At 43.9% G+C, this 26,039-nt stretch overlaps 1 protein-coding gene across 1 annotated transcript; it reads right to left on the reverse strand.

Annotated features, from left to right (window-relative positions):
• Positions 1 to 294: 294 nt before the first annotated feature.
• Positions 295 to 20,878, reverse strand: MYL4 (myosin light chain 4). The gene is made up of 7 exons (XM_083146982.1): positions 20,673 to 20,878; positions 14,159 to 14,186; positions 9,398 to 9,547; positions 4,568 to 4,741; positions 4,351 to 4,428; positions 1,810 to 1,848; positions 295 to 542 (listed from the first exon to the last, which is right to left on the reverse strand). The coding sequence occupies exons 1-6, from the start codon at positions 20,799 to 20,801 to the stop codon at positions 1,820 to 1,822; spliced, it is 588 nt and encodes a 195-aa protein (XP_083003108.1). The 5' UTR covers positions 20,802 to 20,878; the 3' UTR covers positions 295 to 542; positions 1,810 to 1,819.
• Between the last annotated feature and the right edge of the window lie 5,161 nt (positions 20,879 to 26,039).

A 26,039-nucleotide genomic window follows, 5' to 3' on the forward strand; every position in this document is an offset into this window, starting at 1 on the left:
GAACCAGTGTCGTAGATCCGGAGCTTCAGATACGGATCGACCCTTTCTCACAGGAGAAACTCGGAGATTTGCTCTCCTGTGTGAACGGGGGTCTGACAGTGTTGGCCAAAACAACCCGGCTTTTGAAAAGCCAGGAAATTGCTGCTAATTACCGGGTTATTTGGCCGCCACTGTCTGAAAGCGGTATAAATCTTATGGAGCTATTGCATCCCTGACAGAGGACTCAGAGACCTGAACCATTGCTGAATGTCAATCAGACATAGCTATGAAACTTTTGCAACATAAAACATGGAATTATACATAAAGGAATCAAATTTATTAATTTTTTTGGGGTTTTTTTTGTGACATTTTTATTTGGTGAATGGTCACCAGGGAATAAAATAATTTACAACTGCTCAGGAAATTTCAATGGAGGATATGAGTGTCTATAAGAACTCTGGGATAATCACTGCTGAAAGGTGCCTCTTGGACAGCCCTGATTGTCAGGATCTTCACTGGAGAGTCAGACGGGGTAGCTGATGGTGGAGACAGTCTGGGGAAACCTAGGAAAGATATGGAATATTAGCAATGCACACAATAGTAAGCCCCAAATGTTAATCTTGTAAATTAAGACCTATACACAATATATTTCTCCCACGTGTGATTCTTTATATTCGGCATACAGCAAACAGACTTTGTAGAACATTCTGGGGCTGATTAATTAAATGTTATTTGTCTAAAAATAAATGCATCCATTATCTTATAAGCAGTGTTGTGTGCTTGGAATTAATACACTCCTGCTTGGAATTAATACACTATTAATACAATACTCACTCATGAATGATCATCATCAACTTGCAGTACTCTAAACTTGCTGCAAAAGATCTTTCTGAAGGAAGTATGCTGTATAAGAGTCCACAATTCCTACAATATCCCGAATATACCCTTTCTGAACTTTCATATATAAACCACATTTCACACCATGATGTGTGCTCTAGTCTGTATTAGCCCGTCTGCATGTAGGATCCAGTTTTTGTACTTACAGCTGCTTATGGCAGTTTGCAGTTGAATAAGATTCATGAAATTGCAGCCTATGGACCTACTGTAATTCAGTAGTGATTGCAGATTAACAAAAATCTCTATGTGAAAATTGACATTGACCTGAGCTTGTGTGCATGCAGTCATGAGCATTCTTGAGCCCCAGAACTGCGGTTGCAAAAAATGCAACCGCAGTCTAAGAACCAGCTGGGGTGGAGACTCAGAGTTTTTGGGAAATAAGGCAGGTGTGTCCAGGCCATTTGCAGGGCAGGCTGTGTGACGTCACATGTAGCCAATACGACCCTAAAAACGGTAGCCTGGTGACTGGCTTAGCAGCTAGGCTGCAGAGTCAGGGGGCTATCGCTAATATGTGAGCGCTTCGCTATATAGCAAAAGGGTCACGCAATAGCGATGCAACTGCAAAAGGGAGGAGCCAGCATGTGGGGCGGCCTTGTCCTGTGCTGAGTGGCCACCTGCATGCTAGTGTCAGGGTTGTAGTTTTGCAAACCTTACTGAAATAGGCCACATGATAGCAAGCAGCCTATTAAATTGCTTGGATCTAGTGACATCACTGAGGCAGGAAGCACAACATAATATCTTACGTTTCCAGTCAATTGATAGGCTAAAGACTGGTACAGCCCACATATTAGTTTCCTACAGTTTGTTTATGATTCAGGACAATATTATAAGACCGTGAGTGAGACTGTAATACAGCAACTATACTGTGTAAGTATATTTACATTTTTAAAAACTCATGTGTAAACTAGAGATGTTAGGAATGGATACACTTACCCTATTATCTTCAGCCAACCATGATATGTTTGATGAAAGCTAGGTAAGAGAAAAATATCATTTTGATAAATTACACAAATTGTGTTCGTTTTTTTTTCTCAAATTCTAACAAAATATGTACAATATCTGTCCTAATTACATTTAGGAAATAATTTCACGGCGATATTCATATTTATTATCAGGGACCACATTAACTTCCCAATTCAACTTGCCACTAGTTCCAGCGGTGGACACATAATTCCCAGAGGAATTAGATACTGATCCAAAGCGAGGACAGCTGCTCCAAACAGTAGCTATCCCTGTGATCAGCATCAGAGGTACAGAGGTGATTTACTGATACTTACCAGTGGCATGTGCACAGCCAAAAGTCATACTGGTCAATGGCAAAAGGGGGATCCAAAAACACACTCACAATCACAGCAGTTAACCCAAAAGTATCTTATGCTTTGTATTTGTAGGGCTTACTAAATATGAAAATATGTAAGAGAAAGCTGACACATTTTATTTTATTTATTTTATTTAGGAATAATGGGCCAGATGTATCAAGCTTCAAAAAGTGATAAAATGGAGAATGATAAACAGCCAGGCAATCAGCTCCTACCTGTCATGTTACAGGCGGGGTTTGAAAAATGACAGGTAGGAGCTGATTGGCTGGTTGTTTATCACTCTCTTGATACATCTGGCCCAATGTTGCTGATAAGAGACTGCATTGAGTGAGGCCAATTATTTTACAAAAATGCATCCAGTGTTGAAAAATGATATGGTCCTTTGTTAGCTTTTGTGATTTTGAACTCATGTAGTTGTATTTAACCCCTTCCCGACATATGACGTACATTTACGTCATATGTCGGTTGCGGGGGAATCAAGCCAGCTCACGGAGGGCGGGATGTTGTAACATCCGCGGCCCCCTTCGCCGGACATCGCATTTTTAATAACGGCATATGCTATAACATATGCCGTTATTCATGCAAGGGACAGCTCTTGCGGTAAGAGCTGTCCCTTGCGATGCGGTGCCGGCGCTGGACTTCCGGGTCTGTGACCCGGGAGTCCATCTGCGCATGCGCAGACCCCGGCGCCGGCCGCAGGGCACGCTGGGAGGGATCCGTGACGGATCCCTCAAACAGCGCTGCGGTAAGAAGCCCATAGGCTTCTGCAGGGATTCGCCAGCTTTAGCTGGCGATTCCCTCCGCAGCGCTGACACTGCGGAGGCGCCATATAGCATATAGAAATGCGGTAGAAACCCCGAAAACGGGGTTTTTACCGCATTTCTGCTATATAGCATCCCGCCCGGAGTGAGCTGGCTTGAAAGAGAGCAGGTAATGGCTGTATATTACAGCCAGGTACCTGCTCTCACGGCCACGAGCGGCGAGTTCGCCGATCGTGGCCGTTTAACCCTTTAAGCACCGCGGGCAAAGCGCCCGCAGTGCTTAAATAGCTGATCGGAGGGGGGGCGCCCCCCTCCGGCGCCGATCGGGGCCCCCCGCGGCGAGATCGGAGGGTGCCGATCGGTTGCCATGGCAGCCAGGGGTCTAATGTAGACCCCTGTGCTGGCCATGTCAGCATTCCTATTACATCCTGCCTGAGGCAGGATGTAATAGGAAGTGCTGAAAATCACTATGTTCAGCCATAGAGCTCTATGGCTGAACCTAGTACAGGCGATCGCGCCCCCTAGTGGTCAAGTACACTAGGGGGCCTTGTAGTAAAAGTAAAAAAAAAATAAAAATAAAGTTAAAAAAAAAAAAAAAAAATATTAAAAGTTCAAATCACCCCCCTTTCCCCATTTCACAAATAAAAATAAATAAAAAATAAAAAAATAAACATATTTGGTATCGCCGCGTTCCTAAAAGTCCGATCTATTAAAATATAACATTAGTTATCCCGCACGGTTAAAGGCGTAAACGGTAAAAAATTCCCAACGCCAAAATTCCCAACGCCAAAATTCCCTACCCCCAAAAAAGTAACTAAAAGAGATCAGAAAGTCGCGCATATCCCATAATGGTATTAATTAAAAAGTACACTTCAGCCCGCAAAAAATGAGCCCTCACCCAGGTCCGTAGGTGGAAAAATAAAAAAGCTATAAGCCGCAGAACATGGCGACGCGACGCAAATTAGAAAAACCGTAAAATTTTCTATTTTTTTTTTAGTGGTAAAACGTAACGAAAACTATATAAGTTTGGTGTCACCGGAATCGTAACGACCCATAGAATAAAGATAACCCATCATTTTAAACGAACTATGAACTCCCAAAAAACCGTAACCAGCGCAAAATTGTGGAATTGCGTTTTTTTTTCTTTTTACCCCACATTGAATTATTTCCTGATTCCCCAGAATATTATACGGTATAGTAAATGGTACCATTAAAAAGTACAACTTGTCCCGCAAAAAAAAAGCCCTCATGTGTCTATATAGCCGGAAAATTAAAAAAGTTACGCTTATTTGAACGCGAGGAGGAAAAAAAAAAAAAGTTAACAAAAAACGCCCCGTCGGGAAGGGGTTAATGGAGCAAGATGAACTGTTTATAACTGCCTTTTGAAATTTTACCTTCATAGTTAATACATCCATTAGCATCTTCCTGTCCTGCCAGGAGCTGTTCCACCTCATTCTCTTGCAGTTTCTCACCTGTGCACAATGGAGACAAATACACAATAGATGAGGATTTACAGATGGAGAATAACATGTTCAGTCTTGTATGAAAGACACAGCAGTGGGCATACAACTAAAATGGTTCATTATTTGTGGAAACAATGCTGTAACTCACCCAAGGTGGCCAAGACGTGGCGCAATTCTGCTCCCATCACTGTGCCATTGCTTTCCTTGTCAAAAACACGAAGTCCCTCTACGAAGTCCTCAAAGGAACCTTGGTCCTTATTCTTGGAGATGTGCTGGAGTATTGGAAGGAAGGTTTCAAAGTCCAAAAATTTGCTGTTTAATTCTGAAATAAAATGAAATAGTCCTGCATTATAGTGGTTTCCCCAAGAATATTCCAGCTTGGGCTGTAAAAGGAAATTCAGGGTTTATAAATATAAAGAAGAAAGATTTTTTTTTTTCCGATAAATTCTTTATTTTCAATTTTTTTTTCCAAAAGAGAATAAGGTGTCCAAGCATATATAGGACCATATAGTAAACATAGCAAATCAAAGAACATACAACAAATATTTCCCATGTTGTCTACTCACAAATATCACCTTAAAATATGGTAATCTAGACTCAATAGTAACTTTGTTTTTTAACAAATATATATGTGGGTGCTCCAATGTACAGATCCATAAACTGCCAAGATCAAGAAAACCACCTCTTCAGAAACTGCTGAGCCAGAAAACGTATACAGTATTTCCTTTTGTTTCCATCTTTAAAATGTGTAAATGCCACCATCTCTCCTTATTCATATGAAATGAGTCGGTTGCTATATCTATTGTGTCGAGTGTGTGTGTGTGTGTGTGTGTGTGTGTGTGTGGTGTGTGTCTTGTGTCGTGGGTGTGTGTGTGTGTGTGTGTGTGTAGCTGTATTGTATTCTGGATATTCTTTAGAATACTGTGTACTTAACTTGGATCTAGATCCAGACAGATGGCAGGCTTTTGGCATTAAGTCACTGAGTCTTAGATTTGACCTGTTTCATCTTTCTGGCTTCTAGGATTGCCTGTACCCTGGCATAGTCTGCATTCCTGGACAACAACACCCAGAGCACAGCTTAGTGAAATGTCAATGGCCCTCCCCTGGGACATCTTTGGGTATGTGATGCTCAATGTTGGCATCTGGACTACTAACAGCATGGCAATGCCTGCCCTTGTTTGTCCTTTCAGTGCTAGGAATGTAATGTCCCTGTATATGTCAGTGATCAGATGCCCCACAAATAGAAAGGGTAAAATACCCACAATTTTTATGAGTTGGCTGTAGGCTTAATACTCTGTTTGGGTTTGAATGGGTTTAATCCCTCCCACAGAAATAGATGGAGACCCAATGCCAGGTGGGAGAGGCCAAATGTTTGTACCACATGGAAGGTATGTCACATAAAGTCAAAAAGCTTGGGACTTGCAGATCACTTTACTACAGCACTGCTATTTATATAGTAGATTGTCTTTGCTGTGTGTCTGACCAGTGAGCATATAGGGCCTGATTCAGATATTAATGCAGACCACACAGCCCCTATGTCTTTGTATGCAGCAGCTGTGTCACAATGTGCAAATACCACAGGAGGAGCCACCGGCTGGCTTCTCTGATATGCTGCTGCATCTGAAGATGAGGTATTTCTGAACGTCTGAGTAATCCTTAGCTCAGTGGCGTAACTATAGTCCCGCAGCCCACGCAGTGGCGTGGAGGCGCTGAGAGGGTGTGGGCGCCGGGGGGGGGGGGAGGCTGCGGGACTATAGTGACGCCACTAGCTTAGCTTACTCAGTAATACTAGGAAACTCACACTGCTGAAGTCAGTAAAGTCTGGCTTCAGCAGTCAGCATGCCAACACTAGGCTGTTTTGTGTAATGTGGCCGATCTCTGCCCCCAAATGGCAGCAGCACTTGAGGCAATGTAAACAACATGGCTGACCCAGATCTGCACATGTGCTTGCTCAAAAAACATTGGAGACATCGGGTTTACGTACATCACCGAATTGACTTTTATCCCGTCGCTGTGCACCAGAGGTGAGGCGGGCGCTGACGTCATGTGACATCAGCCTCCCGCCCTAAGCAGGCATCACCATCCCATTTACAGGGTTCTATGGGGACACACATAAAATGCTAGGCGTTCCCCTGCTACCACCTACGCCATACACGCCCCCGGCCCTCCCTCTCCACAGTGAATGGCCCGACGAGTTACAGTGACTCAAGTGTGTAACTCGCCGAAGCAGTTTGCTGATGGGGTTTGCACATGTGCAGAAAAGAACAATCGCAAACCGTGGCCATCGGGGCTTGGGGACGAATTTGGATTGCAACGAGCGATGTTGAATCGATCCCATGTGTATACTGCTGATGAAAGAGATACAATCCTGTTTCTGGTTCTGTTTCTATTATTCTTCCACTACATATGTAGCTTTTGTTACAAAGATTTAGATACATTTCAAGCAACACAGCTAAAAAAATGGAGCAGTAAATTTTCCAATGCATTGCTGAATATAGATTGTGAAGTATCGAGTGATTGGCTCAGGTGCAATAAATACTTTCGGGGAAATTTACTAAGATGTGTATTCTACTTCACATGTGATGTTGCTATGGGCAACCAATCAGAATCTACTTCTTAGTTATTTAGCACCCTCTAGAACAGGCATTCCTAACCGCGGTCCTCAAGGCACACCAACAGTGCAGGTTTTAGTGATTTCCAGGCTTCAGCACAGGTGACTTAATTAGTATCTGAGTGATTCTGATTAAACCATCTGTGCTGAAGCCTGGATATTACTAAAACCTGTACTGTTGGTCTGCCTTGAGGACCGTGGTTGGGAATGCCTGCTCTAGAACAGGGCTGGGCAACACCGGCCCTCCAGATGTTAATGAACTACACATCCCAGGATGCTTTGCATTAGTTTTTCTATGTGGCCATGCTGAAACTGATGCAAGGCATGCTGGGATGTGTAGTTCATCAACATCTGGAGGGCTGGTGTTGCCCAGCCTTGCTCTAGAAGATAGGAGACAGGATCTGATTGGTTGCCCATAGCAACATCACATGTGAAGTAGATTACACATCTTAGTGAATTTCCCCCTTTGTCCTATCAACGCCCCCAAAGCCCCCCTCCACCAACAAAAGAAAAACGGGGTAGTAAGTTGTGCACATATTCAGACTGTACATTGCTTTAAAGAGAATATTTAATTAATTCATGTAGTTGGCATCCCAGCATTTAGGATGCCGGCGGGTGGAAGACCCGGAAGGCGGAAACACAACATCTTTCAGAATAATTGCACCAGAATCTCAACATCCGACATCTTGAACATATGTATTAGGTGGAGGTTAGGCTGCAGGGTAGTAGGGTTAGACAGCAGGGTGGGAAGGTTCGGCAACAGGGTGGGAGGGTTCGGCAACAGGGTGGGAGGGTTAGGGAGCAGGGTTGGAGGGTTAGGGAGCAGGGTGGGAGGGTTAGGGAGCAGGGTGGGAGGGATAGGGTTAGGTTGCAGGGTGGGAGTTTTAGGGATCAGGGTGGGAGGGTTAGGGCAGGGCCGGTGTAAGGTTTCTTGGCACCCTAGGCAAAATATCCTCAGTGGCTTCCTTCTGAGGAAGCCGCTGATCATTCTGATAGGCAGGGAAACGCGTCATCAAAGGATTCCTTCTCTGTCGTGCACAGTCACTGCCGACTGGGGGACCCAGAGACCGGATCCGAGAGTACCGGAGAAGGCTGCACGAATAGGGCAGCACCAGCAACCAGGGACTGGCTCCAGGTGCACAGGGACTAACCCAAAAGCGGATTACAAATTGTATCGTTCCAAAAGACACGGAGCATGAGTATAAAACTTTTTATTTGCATCAACTATCACTAATTTACTGCTTTATCCTGCATGGATGGATGTCTACTGTTGCCAGCTTTTTAACAGTATAGTACTTGGATTGAATCCAGTGTATGTGTCGAATTTGTGACCCTGCAGCCATAAAATTCTAACATTGAGATTGCTCTTGCATGAATTAATGAGCTTTCACTCACTGCTACACTGAAACTTAAATTAACCCATTGTTGCCACACTGGACCTCATAGGTTTGCACACATTGAGTCTTACGGGTGCACAGGCACCCCCTAATGCTTTGCCCACCCTTATGAACACCTCCCTACCAGCAATACCTTTTACCAAAGACTTTTGCTTTATAGAAATATATTCCATTGAAAGAAGCGCCCATCAATCAATTATGTGTGTTTTGCATTGATAATTGTACCAGACCATTGTCATATCACTACATATCATCCATATATGTTTTTTACTTTATTTGCATGTATTATTATACTGAGAGCCATTTTATACAGTAGATGATTGTAGACGCGCCTGATTGGCGCTGTTAGACATGCCCAATATGTGGTGCTAGGCACACCCCTTTGACGGTGCACCCCCTAATAAAATGTGCTGCGCACGCCTATGCTGGACCTGCTTGTTAATCCACTGTTGTTACTACGCTGGACCTCCTTATTAATCCATCTTGCCTGAGTGGAAATCTAACCCAATATAATATATAATTTCCTGGAGAAAGTTAATTCTTTGCTAGAGGATAGATATATTTGTAGTGTAATTGCTGCTGAAATCTGATAGCTGATATTTCTGTGAGTTGATGTGTCACTAATATGTGATTTTATTGTATTCTTTGTCTCACCGGCCGGTGCTCATTTTTATACTGTATATTTTATAAATAAATGTGTTGTTTTTTAAATTGGCTCTATTTGTGAGAATTACAGTCCTACAGCGCTGTCTACTTTGTGTCTCTAATCACATCATAACCGCCGTGTTACAGGCTGTGTTTGAAAAAAGTCAGTAAGGAGCTGATTGGCAGTTTATCTCTCTTTATCGCCCTTGCATTTATCTCTTCTTGTTAAGGCTTAATACATCTGCCCCAGTGTTAGATAATCATGTATAAACCATTCAATTCCTCTGACTATGGAAAGTCCTGTAATGTCCAGTATCTCTCTCACCTTCTGGTTTGGGTCTTCCTAGAACTTTCAGAACCTCTGCATTAGTAGGGTTTTGTCCCAGTGCCCTTAAAACATCTCCGCATTGTCCATATGTGATCTTCATCAACCCGCCTGGAGTACGGTCAAACAACTGGAAGGCTTCTTTGAATTCTGAGAATAAAGATAAATAAATTACGATGACTTCTGCTGACAGCACAAACTAAAGCAATAACTTATTACAAAACAGATAGCAAAATGGTTCATATATATATATATATATATATATATATATATATATATATATATATATATATATATATACACCCACAAGAGTGTTACCAAGCGCCCTATGGTATTAGAATAGTGATTCCTGTCTCTCTATATTTTATAACTCATACACAATAAAATGTAAACATGATATATTTATTAAAACAAAATATTTAAAACAATAATTCCATGTCCAGTTCTTGTCAGAGATGTAATATTCACAAGATTACAGATGAAACACAAACCCAATGCGTTTCGTCTCGTTGTGGGGTATAAATGTTTTAAATCAATCTTTAATAGGTCTAGTGACCCTTATTTCCAGTTGTACAGAATGAGTTATATCTGCTGACCTTCTGATGGAATTAGTAGATCCTTCTGTATTGAGTGGATCACCTATTTAGGTATATACCTGTACAAAGTCTAGAGTCGGGAGAGTATTTTCATTTACAAATCCTTCTCAATGTTGACTTTTAATAGGACACCCTTTTAATGGGATTGAAGTCATCCCTATCCGACTAAATAGTGTCCCTCTTATGGTTCAATATTGGGGTCCAATTAAAGTTTATATCCAATGGTAACCTTGGTAGATCCTCCAATTGTCAGTAGGAAATAAGATCTCTGAAGCGTTGTTTTTCAGAAAGTATTAGGGTTGACCCTGTAGAATAGGTGCATGTGTTCACATCAAGGCTAAGGTGTGGTGATGCCTGCTTGGGGTGGGTTGCTGACATCACATGATGTCATTGCCCACACCATCTTCGACGAACATTGACAGAAACAAAAGGGGACAGAATTCTTTTGGTGGTCAGTGACCATCAAAGGATTTCTCTCAGTTTTGGGCGCATGTGTGGGGATGTGTTCGCGTACACCTTCCCTCGCATGGTACCGAGGGGATTCGGCGGCAGGGGATGTGTTTATGGGCTCGCTAGGCAGCGAATGTATGCTGCCTAGCGAGCCAACCTGAATCAGGCACTCTGTGTGGATGTGAATAGTCTGATGATGTGATTGGCTATGGGGATGTCTATCTCCACCTGCTTACATAATAAAGAAACAATAAAAAAAATGTAATTGGAGATTATTATTATTATTATTATTATTATTATTTATTAATGACACATCAGCCAATACAAAGGACAGTATATTAAGTATTTGCTCCTGAAAACAATGCCATTATACAGTATCTCAACACCCTAGCCTTATTATGGCATACCAAAAACAGCTGGGAAATATAATTTAACACAGCAATGTGGAAGTATGGGACTCAGGTTACTGTAATTTATATGTTGGCTCCATTCTAAAATGTTTCCTTTGTTCCACCCCCATTCTATAGGACATTCTTTTCATTCTTGGTTCTTTCATTGGCAGCCTAATGCCCTGATAATGCTTAAAGACCTGTACTGTGCAATATATATATATATATATATATATATAAACATAGGCGGGATGCCGGCACTCTGGTCCGTTCACAGATTCTGAGCCTCGTGCCTTCAGAAGTGACCCGCAATGCTGGGTCAATTGATATCTGTGCAATGACTGCGGCACTGGGGACTTAGGAAATAAATACAACACACAGCTTGTGTCTAGTTGACGTTTCAGCCCCTCCGGGCTTTTATCAAAACAGCTTACATTTCCTAAGTCCCCAGTGCCACAGTCATTGCTCGGATATATATAGGTGGTTCTGAGGACGAGAGTTCGCTCTCGAAAGTACTTAACCCTCATTACAGACTTTGTTTGATTATACAGTCTCCGAGTGCCTCCTTATTTTGGAAAACTATATTGTTTTGGAAAACTATATTGTTTCCTAGCACGGCGCCCCCAATTTTGATACAATTGCATCACATCGCATGCAATATAGCGGTATGCGATGCATGCGAATCAATGCGATTTTTAATTGTACAAGCACCCTGATGGGTACTTACAATGTGAACTGCACCCCCATTGTGAACGCCACCCCCACTATCAACGGCAATCCAAAGCGTGGCGAGCACAGGGGCGAGGGGCGGCGGTACGTGTCCTCCGACCTTTTCATACTCCCACTATCCACGTCGGCCGAGCCCAAAGCGTGGCAAGCGCAGCGAGCCCCACGAGGGGACACAGATTACTTTACATGTATTACGCTTCCCCTCGCGGGGCACGCTGCGCTCGCCACGCTTCCGCTTGTATTCCATGTCCGCTCGCCACACTTTGGGCTCGGTGGCTCTCTACACTTACCACACTATCTAAAATCAACTCCACGCCGACGTGGATAGTGGGGGTATGAAAAGGTCGGAGAACACGTACCACCGCCCCTCGCGGGCTCGCAGTGCTCGTCACGTTTTGGGTTGGTGTTGATAGTGGGGGTGGCGTTGACACGGGAATCTACTGCGTCCCAAGCACTGGAGCTCCACCTAGGCTGATAAATGACAGCACCTATATATAGCAATAGGTACCCTTAATACTCAGAGAAGCCTTGACGGATAGCTTGGGGGCTTACCCATGTATTTGCAAATATATGTAACAATGCTGTATACATGCAGATACAATTATATATTTGGTCCTTGAACCCATGGTTTCCTTGTAATATCTGTTACAAGCATGTACAGTTATTATAATTTTTCGGTACAAGTGGGTAAATGATGGTACAGATCAGCATCTCAGAATGTTGGGTTTGTTATGTCGCTTTCGCACGTTTGCTTAATTACTTATGCGCATGAGCAGGCTCTGTTGGCGATTGGACGGGGTGACTTGCATAGTCGCCGGTCCGCTCGCATGGAGCAGTGCAAGTGGGGGGTGTGGGACGGCGGGCATGGGTCACACACATGGGAACACCCAGCATTTCATGGGCATCCACATGAAAATGCTGGGCATTCCCATGGGAATTAAGTTGAGGGGAGACTGACTTATATTTGTGTGGCCTGAAGAAATCATTCAATGGTCAGCAAAACATCCATTTGCCTGCCTGCGGGGAAATCTCTGTGCGAGTGGCTGGCAGCCGTTCGGGCGGACGGCTGGTGGAGTTTAGTTAGCTCATAAAGCAGTGAAATTTGCTGCTTTCCGAGTCCACCAGAATGATCTCCTTAGTGTGTTAGACTAGAATGATTTCAATTAATACACAGAACTCCATCATCAAAAGTTCCACTATATATCTCTTCTCCAGTGAAACCCTACATAATAGAATTTTCCTAATTCATTCATGGCCTGATTCAGTTGCACACAGCAGTGTTTATTTGTGCTTGGCCAACTGTAACTTTATGCAAAGGCAAACTCCTTCCCCAGACCTCCCAACTGTCCCGCTTATCGTGGGAACGTCCCGTTTTTTTTTTGGGATGTTCCGACATCTGCCGACAGTGTCCCACGGCGAAGGGGGGTGGGGGGCAGTTGGGAGTCTCCCCTGTCATCTGTGAATAGATGGTGTGCGCATGCGCAAAGCATCTATTCCTGCAGCTAGAGGGGCTAGGGGCATAGCCAGCAGCTCATGGAGCTGCTGGGCATGCCCCCACAGTGGCGAAAACAGGGCATGGCATTGCGGCATCACTGAGAGTACAGGCCATGCCCCCTTCCAACTAGACCACGCCCCGAAAAATTTGATGCGTGCCTTGCTTCTAAACATGAAATGTTGGGAGGTATGTCTTCCCTTGCATATGTCTGTGCTGCCAAATGTGGAAGCACTGAGTTGCCCACTTTCAACATCTGTGCACGCAGTTTCACCAATTGTTGTCTTCATTGGCAGTGGCAGGCGCAATTCTCTATTTTACTGTGGCAACCAAGGTGTGCACAACTAGCCACCTCCCAGTTTCTGCCCAGGAACGCCGGTCACTATTTTATTTCTGATACCTGTGTATTAGTGCTCTTTGTAACACGTGTATTTTATGAGTTTTCAGGGATTTGTGCACATGCCCAATTGTAAAAATCCCTCAACTACATGAACATCAGCACTGCATGAAGCTTGCATGAACCTCTGATCAGGCCTTCAGTTTTTAGACACAGTAAAAGGGTTATTGGCCCTTATTCAGATCTGATCGCAGTACAAATTTGTTCTCAAAATGGGCAAAACCATGTGCACTGCAGGTGGGGCAGATGTAATGTATAGGGAGAGTTAGATTTGGGTGATTTATTTTTTGTTTCTGTGCAGGGTAACTACTGGCTGCATTACTTTTACACTGCAATTTAGATTTCAGTTTTAACACACCCCACCCAAATTGAACTCTCTCTTCACATGTTACATCTGCCCCACCTGCAGTGCACATGGTTTTGGCCATTTTGTGAACAAACTTGTACTGCGATCAGATCTGAATAAGCGCCATTGGCATGCGCTGGTACATTGCATCAGGGAGCCCTACAGCAAATATTTTGTAAGGGCCTAGCAATCCCCTCTAGCCCCATCGAGTGTTGCGAATGTGCAGTAAAGTGATTAATCTCATGCTCATTCTTGTTCAGACAGGCAGTGTTGTAGTTCTGCTTGTGGCAGTGGGGGTTTTAGATTAGTAAATATAACACTAAGGTGCAACGCTGTTATTAAAATTGTTTTAAAATAATTACCTTCAATCTGGTCAGCGGTGTACTCCAGCTGCAGGCAGAAGAGAATATATTTATTAAGGACACATCGGGGAAAAATACATGACAATCTCATCAGACATCTGTTGTCTCTTAAGGTGCCCATACACTAGGGTAATTCCACAGTGATTTGGTCATTTTCATTAGATTTTGGTGATAAATTGGATGAAAAGTGACCAAATCGCATGTGTTTGACATCAGGTATGATGGAATGCACGGTCCGGCGCACATCGCATTGGAGCCTGAAGATCGGAAGTGCTGCACTGTATAATTATTGCATCACCAAGCCTCTGGCAGACTTGGCTGTGATCACATATGATGCCCCATGTTACCCTAATGCAGTGATTTTCAACCTTTTCACCTTGCGGCACACTAAATAAGATTTTAAAATTGCCAAGGCACACCATGAGATCACCACAGGGCAAAACACACTGGCCCCCACAGGTAACAAACAAACCTATTGGCCTCCATATAAAAAACAATCACACTGGTCCCCACAGGTAACAAAAATAAAATAAATTGGCCCTTTACATGAAAATAAGATACCAGTATATAACAGTTAAACTGGTGGTGGCTGTAAACTGGTTTGGGCATCTCTAGATCTGGAGGCACACTTGAGAACAGCTCAAGGCACACTAGTGTGCCACGGCACAGTGGTTGAAAAACACTGCCCTAATGTATGGCCAATGGATAGATCCTCTAGTTCTGAATACTGTGCATAGCAAAACTAATATTTCCCCATTTTCATAGATTTATATCAAACATGTTTTGTTTTAAATTACAATTTTTATTGATGAGTTAGATTCAGTCATATATATATTTATATATATATGCAATACAAATAAATAAATGTCCATCCATTATTACAGTACTGTAACATTTAGCTATAATTTACGTTGGTCTACAGCAATTTGGTCGAGCAAGCAGGTCGACACCAGGCGAAACGAGGAAAGGTCGACATGGGTTTAGGTCAACAGGTCAATAGGTTGACACAAGCATTAGGTCGACAGTATCTAGGTCGATAGTCAAAAGGTCGATTTTTTCACTGATTTTTTAGCCGAATGTCGACACAGTCGACATGGACACAGTTTCCAGTGCTGCGCTCGCGATGCTTCAGGCACGGTGCCTCGGTGAGCTCGGCACATTATTTTATTCTCCCACCACGCCCTAGTGGATGGTAGGGCATGAAATACCACCTGTCGGCACATGTCAGCTCAAAAAACTGTGAAAAATCCCATGTCGACCTTTTGACTGTCGACCTAGACACTGTCGACCTAATGCTTGTGTCGACCTAATGACCTGTTGACCTAAACCCATGTCGACCTAGACCCATGTCGACCTTGACCCATGTTGACCTAGACATGTTGATATATACCCTTATCGACCTAACGGTGTCGACCCAATGCTTGTCAACCAACTTGCTGTAGACCCAATATATTATACCCCTGAAAAGACCATTCTCTGGGTATTAACAAAACCTATATAATGAATACAAGAAGAGTGTCAATTGTACCCTTTAATTGTATATTATTAATGGTGTTTCTTTTTGAATTTTACCATGATGTTAAGTGGAAACAGTTTTGCAGAGTTGTTATAGGGTATGGATGTAGGGTAGCGAGACTTTAAAAACAATTTTAGTTGATTTTACTTTGTGTTGTGTCGTTGCTGCCCTGTCCATCATAAACAGGTGCGATACTCTCAGATGCATCAAAGTTAATGTAGTTGGGTCTTCGTTAATCCATTGAAATATAAAAAAAAAACAATTCTAATAAAGGGCATGGATTTTCTACATATGGTATATTTGTGAATGTTTTTGTGGCTCTTTTATATAAACTAATTCGAATTTTAAGCTTTGCGGCCCTCTATTTGTAATAATCAGCAAATGTGCACATGAAAAGAAAGAGGCTAGGAGAGACTACACATTGGCCCTTATTCTGGTTGACTCGCAAGGCTGTGAATTTCGCAGCCTTGTGAGACCACCAAACGCTGCCCATATGGCCATCTGCCCACATCGCACGCCGCGGTCCCCTGCAGGCATGTGGATGGATGTTTTGCATAAATATCCATTCGTGGCCTTGCATGTGGGGACAAATGCATTCGATGGTCACTGACCGTCGAATGATTTTGCAAGCGGTCGCAGATCTGAGACACCTCTGGGGTGTCTCAGATCTGCGGGCGCCCTGTGCGTGACGTCAGCTCTCCGTCCCCCCGCGTCATTGGGGAATTACCATGAGAACGCCCAGCATTTTCATGGGAACGCCCTCCACCTTTGCACCGCTGGGTGTATCCGTTGCACCGTTGGGTGCCGCCCCATGCTCCCCGGCTGCACTGTTGTGTGCGAGCGCCTGACAAATAATCTATTCACCATGGCTGCTCGCCCACAGCGGCTACACGTGAGCATAAATGGTCTCCGCTTATGCTTGCGTGTGCTGTGTTTATCACTCTTATCATTGTTTATGTGTTCCTGGTGTCGGAGCACTTAGAAGCAGCATGTCACTGATTATGTGATGGTATGCTAGCCAGACACGGGAAACGGTTTCTGGACAGACACATTAGCTATCTCCTGTCATCACGTGCAGCCGGCAGCAGGCTTCATATTCTTCAACTAAGTGGATAAAATACTTTTCATGTAATGTTACCAACATGGTTTGGTGTCCAGTTAATCACTTCTCTTTAATGACATGCCGCCTTTTTTTTTTTTTTGTACCGTAAATGTTCATGGCTTATACATGTAAATGAGTCATAGGGAAGTTTGGCAATTTATGTAGTAGTCTGTTGTCATTTATTTCAGCAGGTCCCGTGATGATACAGCAAAGCTCTGCCTGATCAAGAACTAATCTGTCTCTGAAATAGTATCTACATATATTATTTATTTATCACCAGTTACACATATTCCGCAGTGCTTCACAGAGAATATTTTAACAACAATCACATCAGTCCCTGTCCCAGTGGAGCTGTGGTAGGGTATATCCCCTACCACATGTACACACACACACACACACACACATATACAATAAAATGGCAGCAAAATAAAAGCCATCAAATGTTTAGAAAATCATCAGTAATAAATAGACTCAGAATTTGGTAACACTGATAGATAGTACAGTTTCTCCCCAGACCCCACTTCTGCGTAGAACAGGTGAGAACCTATGTCCTAGACTCAAGTCCTACCCAGATAGTTATGCCCTTTTTTACTTTTCATTTTGGTTATCGCTTTACCAAACTAATTTTCTTTATTTCATATTGAAACTAGTGGGTATGCAGTAGCACACGCAGGGGGGGGGGGGGGGGGGTATTTGTTTTTAAGCATTATATTTGTTTTTCTGCTGGTCCTCGTGATCTCAGCCTCTGATTGGCTCTCTGCACTGCAGAAGTGTATGAATCAGAAAGCAGGGGAGACATCAAGCCTGTTGAGATTCTTGAGCTGGTGCTGGGGCTGGCTTATTCATGCCCCACCACACACCACCATGGAAAGGCATGACTGCAGTCACCCCAGAACCCATATCCCTGCAGCTGCATCTGGAGCTGAGGGCCAGTGAAGGGCAGCTGAGTGTGCATGCAGAACTGACCTGGGCCAGGCAAGCCACCCACAGGTCAGTGCCCCCCTTTTCCAGCCCAGTTGGCCTGTGCTGTCCCAATGTCTCTCAACCTCCTACCTTGACCCTCTGCCCCCCCCCCCACCTAACCCCCAGCCAGCACCAGTTCAGTCCTCACTGCCCCTCACACTGTCACAGTCACACTGCCCCTCACACTGTAACAGTCACACTGCCCCACACACTGTCACAGTCACACTGCCCCACACACTGTAACAGTCACACTGCCCCTCACACTGTAACAGTCACACTGCCCCTCACACTGTAACAGTCACACTGCCCCTCACACTGTAACAGTCACACTGCCCCACACACTGTAACAGTCACACTGCCCCACACACTGTCACAGTCACACTGCCCCTCACACTGTCACAGTCACACTGCCCCACACACTGTCACACTGGGGCCAATAAAGGTCTAGTTATGCCCCTGCTTCTCACCCTGCATTCTCTCCAACCCTGCGTCCCCCTCTCACCCTGCGTCCCCCCTCTCACCCTGCATCCCCCTCTCACCCTGTATCCCCCTCTCACCCTGCATCCCCCTCTCACCCTGCGTCTCCCCTCTCACCCTGTGTCCCCTCTCACCTTACCTCCTCTTCCACTCTTTGTCCCCCCTCTCCATGCATCCCCCTCTCACCCTGCATCCTTTTCAAGCCTGGATGTACCAAGCACGACACACCTCGTCACCCATCGCACCGATACTAATCGCATATGTACCAACATATGTGCTTAGTAATGCAAACTAACCATGAGTGTCGCCATTCCCTTGCCTGTAGTTATTAAGTCGTGGAGGGCACCCAGGACACTGCACGAGCAGGAGCAAGTGCTGAACATTCTCACTATATATATATATATATATATATGTATATATATATATATATATATCTTACACACCTATACATACAGAACCCCCCCCCCCCCCATGAAATTCCTGCGTTTGCCCCTGGTATGGGGCCCCTGATATGCATTGTAGATTCCAAAATGAGGGTGTATTGTAAAGCTACACAGACAGTACAAATAATTTGCTTAGTTTATAAGAGTTACTCGCCGTCTTATGTTAAAGTATGACATATATTTTAACATTTTCCCAAAGTACTATAACTATACTTTAACAGAAAAATCTAAGATTAAGGGCGGTATTTATCAAAGCTCGGAAAGAGTTACAATTGTGAGAGATAAAGAACCAGCCTGTAAAATGTAAGGTAGAAGCTGATTAGCTAGTACTTTATGGGGCCCATTTATCATATAATATGTGTGACTATTTCCCTGAAAAACACCATTTTCTGGGGTTAGCCGCAAATATTAAGTATCCCCCGAATGTATCAGGATGGAACCACAGCAGGAATCTCTGATCCCTGCTGCGATCCCTTCTGGACTACCACCAGCATTCACCAATGGGTTTCTATTGGGGATACAATGCTGAACGATGTATCAACATCAGGCAGCATCGTCGTGGGTACCTGGGCTACCACCATTCTGAGATGGCGGTAGCCCATTGTAGCCTATGGGCTACAAGCGCACTGCTGGCGGGGTAGTGTGGTCAGCAGGGTCAGCGCTAACCACTCCTTTGACACCTGGTGAAGCAGAGCGCAGGGATCGGCTCCTTTGGAACATACTGCCGAAACCATTGCATATTGCAATGCGATGTTGGGCAACAAATCCCACCCTGTATTTCTCAGAGCTTTGATAAATTCCTCCCTAAAAATGTTGTTAAAGGATTACACCAAGACATGCCAGGTTTTCCATACAGCATATAACGGATGTGCAGATGATATAATAACATTGTGAAAATACACAGCAACCCAAAAGTATTCACCTGTAATGAACAAGATCAACTAATGAAAGCAAGTACCCAGTTGTTATGTAGTGCTGCACAATTACCCTTTAATGGCTCCATACGTTTCCACTAACGACAAGGGAAGAACATGATGTGCTATCTGTGGACTTTATCAGGGAGTCTACATGATGCATTATACATTATACATATACCGTAGGACTTGTAGTATATTTTTGCTGAATGCAAAGTTAACATTTCTCGCATCCTATTTCTATGACTTTACCGGAAAATGTTTTAAATTGGATCCAGAAAATGGATAATATTGCCATCTTGCAGAAATGAAATATTATACTTTGATTTTTAGAATAATTGCTGTAAATATTATAGGATATAGCAACTGTATAATCTCCTGTCGAATATAGTTTCTACTAAAGTGTAATCTATTCCTGAATTCAGAAATTGTGTTTTATGTCAGGAACTGTTTGTCTTACCTCGGAATTCAGCGAGGTACATCAGCACTGTATACATTGCTACATTTACAGGATGGTCTCTCCCCCCTGCTAAAATATCAGCTACTAAACTAAAGTATAGTAGTAAAACTTACTAGAGATTATCCCTTGCATGTGGACGTGTATGATATGTCACTGTACAATATGCAAAATTAATATTAACAAACAATAGGCTGTACTATAAAAACATGCACAGTGTATATATCTCTAATTAAAACTAGTGAAATGATTAGTTTCAGTGTTTTAGTATTAATGATATGGAATGTATGTATAAGAAGGGGATCAGTATGAAATCCTGGCGGTCGGAATCCTGACTGCCGCAATGCCAACGCTACGCTCGCCGCACATCGGGCACTATTTTATTCTCCCTCTATGGGTGTCGTGGACACCCATAGAGAAATAAAGTGCCGGCATTGCGGCAGTCGGGATTCTGGCACAGGGATTCCGACCGCCGGGATTTTGACCGCATCCCTATAGGAAGCATAGTGGTCCTCTTGATTTAAAGGAGAACATGCTATATACTATTTGGCTAACAATAAGGAGCATAGAGCATCCTCTAAAGCATGGCATGATCTATGCATTCTGTACACGCATGCAGTTCCTTGGTTCCTTAATACTTACGGTGATACTTTTTGGATCAAATGGAACCTCTTTTGGGGCCTCAGGTGCAGGAGGTGCTGGTGCAGCAGCAGCAGCAGCAGCTGCTGGTTTGGGGGCCTCCTTTTTGGGTTCTGGCTTCTTGGGGGGCATGATGTCTGAGTGAGAGCTGCTAGGGATGAGATGAGGAGGAATGACAGAGCCGGGATGGTCATTCAGCACACTCTTATATGCTGGGAGTGGGAGCTATGCTACTATAAAAGGAAGAGTGACACGCAGAGATGTCCCACATGACAAGTGTCCATTGTTATCAGTCCCTGTCTCTCCTGAGATATTAACACTTGCTGTGCTTGTCCAGCCTGGTACTGCAACTCTCTATGAGAGGTGCACTGAACTGGAACTGAAAACCCAGATTTGGGTTTCACTTATAATACATACTGGCCCTTATTCAGATCTGATCGCAGTACAAATCCCCATTTTGAGAACAAATTTGTACTGCGATCAGATCTGAATAAGGTCCACTGTATTAACACAACATGTGCTATATTAAATGATTATATTAAATGGTGTGGGTCTGCTACCACCACACTGATACTGTAACACGCTATGTTATCATCACTTTTTTATATGCTCAAAAATAATACATATTATTACATTTTGGCCACAGACAGGCTAGTAGCGCTCGCTAGGACTTGTGGTTCCACAGTAACATGAGAACCAGAGAATTTCTAGAGTATGTCAGAAAATACAGTAGAGAACTGGGTGTCAGAGAGAAAAGGGGCATAGCTGTCTGCTGGCATTGTTGGTATCAAGGTCAGGCCGTAAGTAAGAACAGCTGCGGCCATGAGCTCGATTATATAAATATAATACCAGTGCGGCATTACACATTTGTGCAGATGGGAGGGGGATGAATGGCTGAGAGGGGGTTTGGAGGGGATTAGTGTGTACAGGTTTGGGGTCTATTATTAGAGGTGGGATGTAAGGTATTATTATCATTAGATACATTGGCATGTTATCTTGGGCACTCTACCCACTGCCATAAAGCTAGCATATCATAAGTTGAAGGAAAGTAACAAATTATGTTTCTAGTCCATAATTAACCATAGTTATAATAATTTTATTTTATATCAAATTGTGGAGTTTCAGGGTCCATGAAGTGAGTCAATTGTAATGAGCAATAAAACACACAAAAAAAGGTTATCATTTTGTGCTGTCATGTACACTAGTCAAATACTGGCACTGACCAGAGCTAGGATTACAGGTCAATACAGGTAAAATCTGCCATCGATTACACCATACTTCTTTTCCCTCCCAGAATGGCCAGGAGACTCACAAACCTGATTGAAAACCCCTGGGCTATCCACAAGAGTGCATAAGTGGGATGTGCCGGGGTGACCCAATGACATCATCGATGGCATCATTTCCCAAGGCATTTTTTTCTTGGAAATGTTTAGTATGGGGTGGGGAATGGGCAATCATCGGTCCTGTGCCGCCTATTTAAAAAAAACGTTGGATAAGCCTGTTGCTAAACATTTCCTGCAATTAGATTACACTATGTCCAGCATGAAATGTATTGTTGATTGACCACATACCTAAAGCAAGTACAGGTGGTGACAGTAAAGCAAGTGAACAATGAAGAGAAGCCAAGTGGATTTTTGAACTAGACACACTTGTTCCCAGGGGACTCAGTAATTCAAATCCCTATAATGTTTTTTTTTTTCACTAATTATTTTCAGCGTAATGCAGAAACGTTATTATTATATAGAATTATTTTTTTAATACATCTTTTAAAATATTTATTATAATTTCTTTATAAATATTCTTATGAAACATGTCAATCCTTTTTTCTATTTTCAGTTTCTATTTTTTTGTTTTGTTTAGGGATTGTCAGCAGGTCTACAATAAATAGGTCAACAGTCAATAAATCAACCAACCACTATTGGTGGACAGGCCAATGGAGACAGCATGGAGTATGAATCTGGCACGCTGACACGTTAATGTGATTTACAGCATTTTAACAGTGCCAGCTGTACAACTTAATTTACAATCATGTTTCAAGTTGTAACGCAACACTGCTGAAATTATGTAAATCACATTATTAACATGTCAGCATGCGAAATTCATCAACCTACCTCGTCATACCATCCCAGTTGCGAGTGTCGACACTTTAACTGTCAAACTCCCATACACAGCACAGACTATGCGGGGGGGGGGGGTTGCACCTTTGCAATTCCAAACATAATAGGAGGTCCTATCATGCTGAGACTTGTAGTCACACACAGAAAAAGAAAATGCAGATGGACACTCTATATTACTATGCACTGCTTATCAGTAATATACACTCTGCAATCTAAAGATGGCCATACACTTCTTGCAGCAGTGTAGAGCTGGCCGATCTTCCTGCGCAGCAGGATCGAATGCAATCTATTGCATGCTCTCCTTCTGCATGTGATATATGCATGTGATCCCAGCAAGTACTGCTGGAGGCTTTTTGATCTGACAGATAATACGTGCAGTACTTGCAATCTAGTGGCTCTGATCCAATTCGCACTGGATCACGCATTGGATCGGTGCAGATCTAAAACACATGTGATTTGTCCGTTTTAAACCGATTTCTTGGTTTGATCCACCAAATCGCACTAGTGAATGTCCAGCTTCACCTAAAGCAGGTTGAGCCCTGGCATAATATGTAATGGGCATTACGGTGTGTGGCATAACGTGTAATGGCCATTATGGCATGTGGTATACTATAATGGGTTTGTGATGTGTAAAAGGCATTACGGTGTAAGTTTTTGGTGCGAAACAGATCCCTCCCAGAACGCCCCATGGCTGCCTGGGTCTCTGCGCAGGGGGACTTCCAGGTAAGAAACCCAGAAGTCCAGGCAGCATCGGGGAGCAACAGCTCTTATCGGGAGAGCTGCCCTTTGTGTTGCTCATTGCATATGTTAGTACATATGCAATGAGCATTGTGATGATGGGCGGCACTGCTTGGTACATCCCACCCTCTATAACTCCAGGGCCACTTGCTTGTGTTTGCCCCCCAAGCTAAAAGTTGCCAGCCAGCCCCTGCTTACCATAGTACTTCCATATATCATATACAAATAAATGTCTTATGTTTGTTAGAACAAACAAGTGCATCACACAATCATATTTCCTACACAACAGGTCATATTTATTTTCTGCAAATATCTAGAACACATTATTGTTCTTTACAAATCTTGGGTCCGAATTCAGCCCCGTCACCGATTGTGGGGGTCTGCGCATGATCATATTGGCTCATGCACATGAGGACACTTCGGAGTGAATGCCTTTGGTGAGTTTTTCACTTGCTGGGGGTGTGCAAAATGATTGCCAGCCAGGTGGTGGTCGCTGGAGTCCATCCAGTATTTCATAGGCGTGCCCACGAAAACAGTGGGTGCACCCATAGAAACTATGGGTATACCCCTGTGAATGCATGCCAATGACTGCTCGGGGCAGGCAGATAACGTCATCACATCAGTGCCCACCCCCAATTAAGCCATCATTGTGCGGTCAAAAAGTAAAGGCCCCCATACACTAGTCTGATTTGTCCTAAGGACAAGTCGGACCAGTTTTCCCTTGAGAGCCCCCCGGCAGCATCCTGGAGGCTCACTTGTGATTTGGCACTTGATGTGCCATTTTTACAGGCATTAAATTGCAGGTGATTTATTGCATGTTATCCCAGAGAGCTGCTGCGGTGGGGGGCGGGCAGCAGGTCCGTGTAGCGATATCCAGGCAGCCAATCAGTCAGCCAATGATTGTCCGGCAAAATCCACAGGACCACGCATTGGGTAGGATAAGGTATCAAACACTTGCGATTTCTCTACCGGATCCTTCTGGATCTGGCTAAATCGTTCCAAATCGGACAAGCTAAGTAATCATAAAATGATTTTTCCTCTGTGCGGGTGCATGCGAGCGGATGTGTAAGTGTACAGATTCACTCGCATTGTAGGGCGGGAATTCGGGCAATGAGGTCGGGGTGCATTCGGTGGAGAGGTGTTTATCTGCACACTATGCAGTGAATATACCGAGTGAACAGGTCTGAATTGGGCCCTTAATTCCTTACTTGCAGTGTTAATTTAGGGCAAGGATTTTAAAATTAATTTTAGTCCTTGTCACTTTTGTGCTTTGTGTCAGTTGATCTCAGTTTTCATTTAATATGATTTTAGTCCTGAAATAAACTTTAGTAGGTATATACTTTTTAGTCAAAGTTTTTGCCCAAAAAAATTATCAATGGTCTGCAGTGTTGGAGGTCTGATTTGATATCTGTTATGGACCACTTTAACAGGCATGAGACAAAAGGGGACCCTGGCTGGAGACACAGATGGGTGCCCTGGCTGGTAGACACAGAATAGGGCCCTAGCTGGAGACACAGAAAGAGGGGGTGGGCTGGTACCACAGAAGGAGGGATCCCTGGAGACACAGAAGAGGGGCTGGCTGGTGACAAAAAAGGGGTGCTGGCTATAGACACATAAGGGGGGTGTGGGCAGGAGACACTCAATGGAGCTCTGGCATGAGACACAGAATGGGACCCTGGCTGGAGACACAGAAAGAGGGGGTGGGCTGGTACCACAGAAGGAGGGATCCCTGGAGACACAGAAGAGGGGCTGGCTGGTGACAAAAAAGGGGTGCTAGCTATAGACACATAAGGGGTGTGTGGGCAGGAGACACTCAATGGAGCTCTGGCATGAGACACAGAAGGGGACCCTGGCTGGAGACACAGAAGGGTGCCCTGGCTGGAGATACAGAAGAGGGCCCAACAACCACTGCATACTAGTGAGGACCTGCTTTTGGACCAGTTGGGACTCCATCTCAAACTTTCTTCCTCCAGTGGCCCAAAACCTCCTTGCTGTGAGTAATAGAGAGGTTACATGATACCAATACCCTCTGGGACATAACCTATATCTTCCTCCAGCAGTCATTTGCTGTTGTACCACTATTAATACCAAGGATGCTTACCATATAAATCATTTGGGACTTTGTTCCTCCATTCTTCCTCAAGCAGTGGAAATATATGGTAATGTACACTTATCTTTCAATATAACAGACTCCAAGATCAATCTGCCAACCTCTCCCTAGTCACCACAGTGCCCACCCCTTTGCAATCACCACAAAACCAACCCATATCTAGTCACCACAGCACCCACCCCTCTGTAGTCACCATAGTGTCCAAAACATCTCCAGTTACCACATTGCCCACCCCACTGCAGTCATCATAAAACCAACCCATCTCTAGTCACCACAGAGCCCAGAACCCTAGTCACCACAGCAATCAACCTCTCTCTAGTCATCACAGTGTCCCCCCTACCCCCCCCCCCCGCCCCCTTTCTGGTCAACACAGAATAGGGTTACCACCTCATCCCTTTAATTCCA

The sequence above is a fragment of the Crinia signifera genome, chromosome 6 (genome assembly GCF_055691185.1).
Source record: "Crinia signifera chromosome 6, ASM5569118v1, whole genome shotgun sequence".
NCBI lineage: Eukaryota > Metazoa > Chordata > Amphibia > Anura > Myobatrachidae > Crinia > Crinia signifera.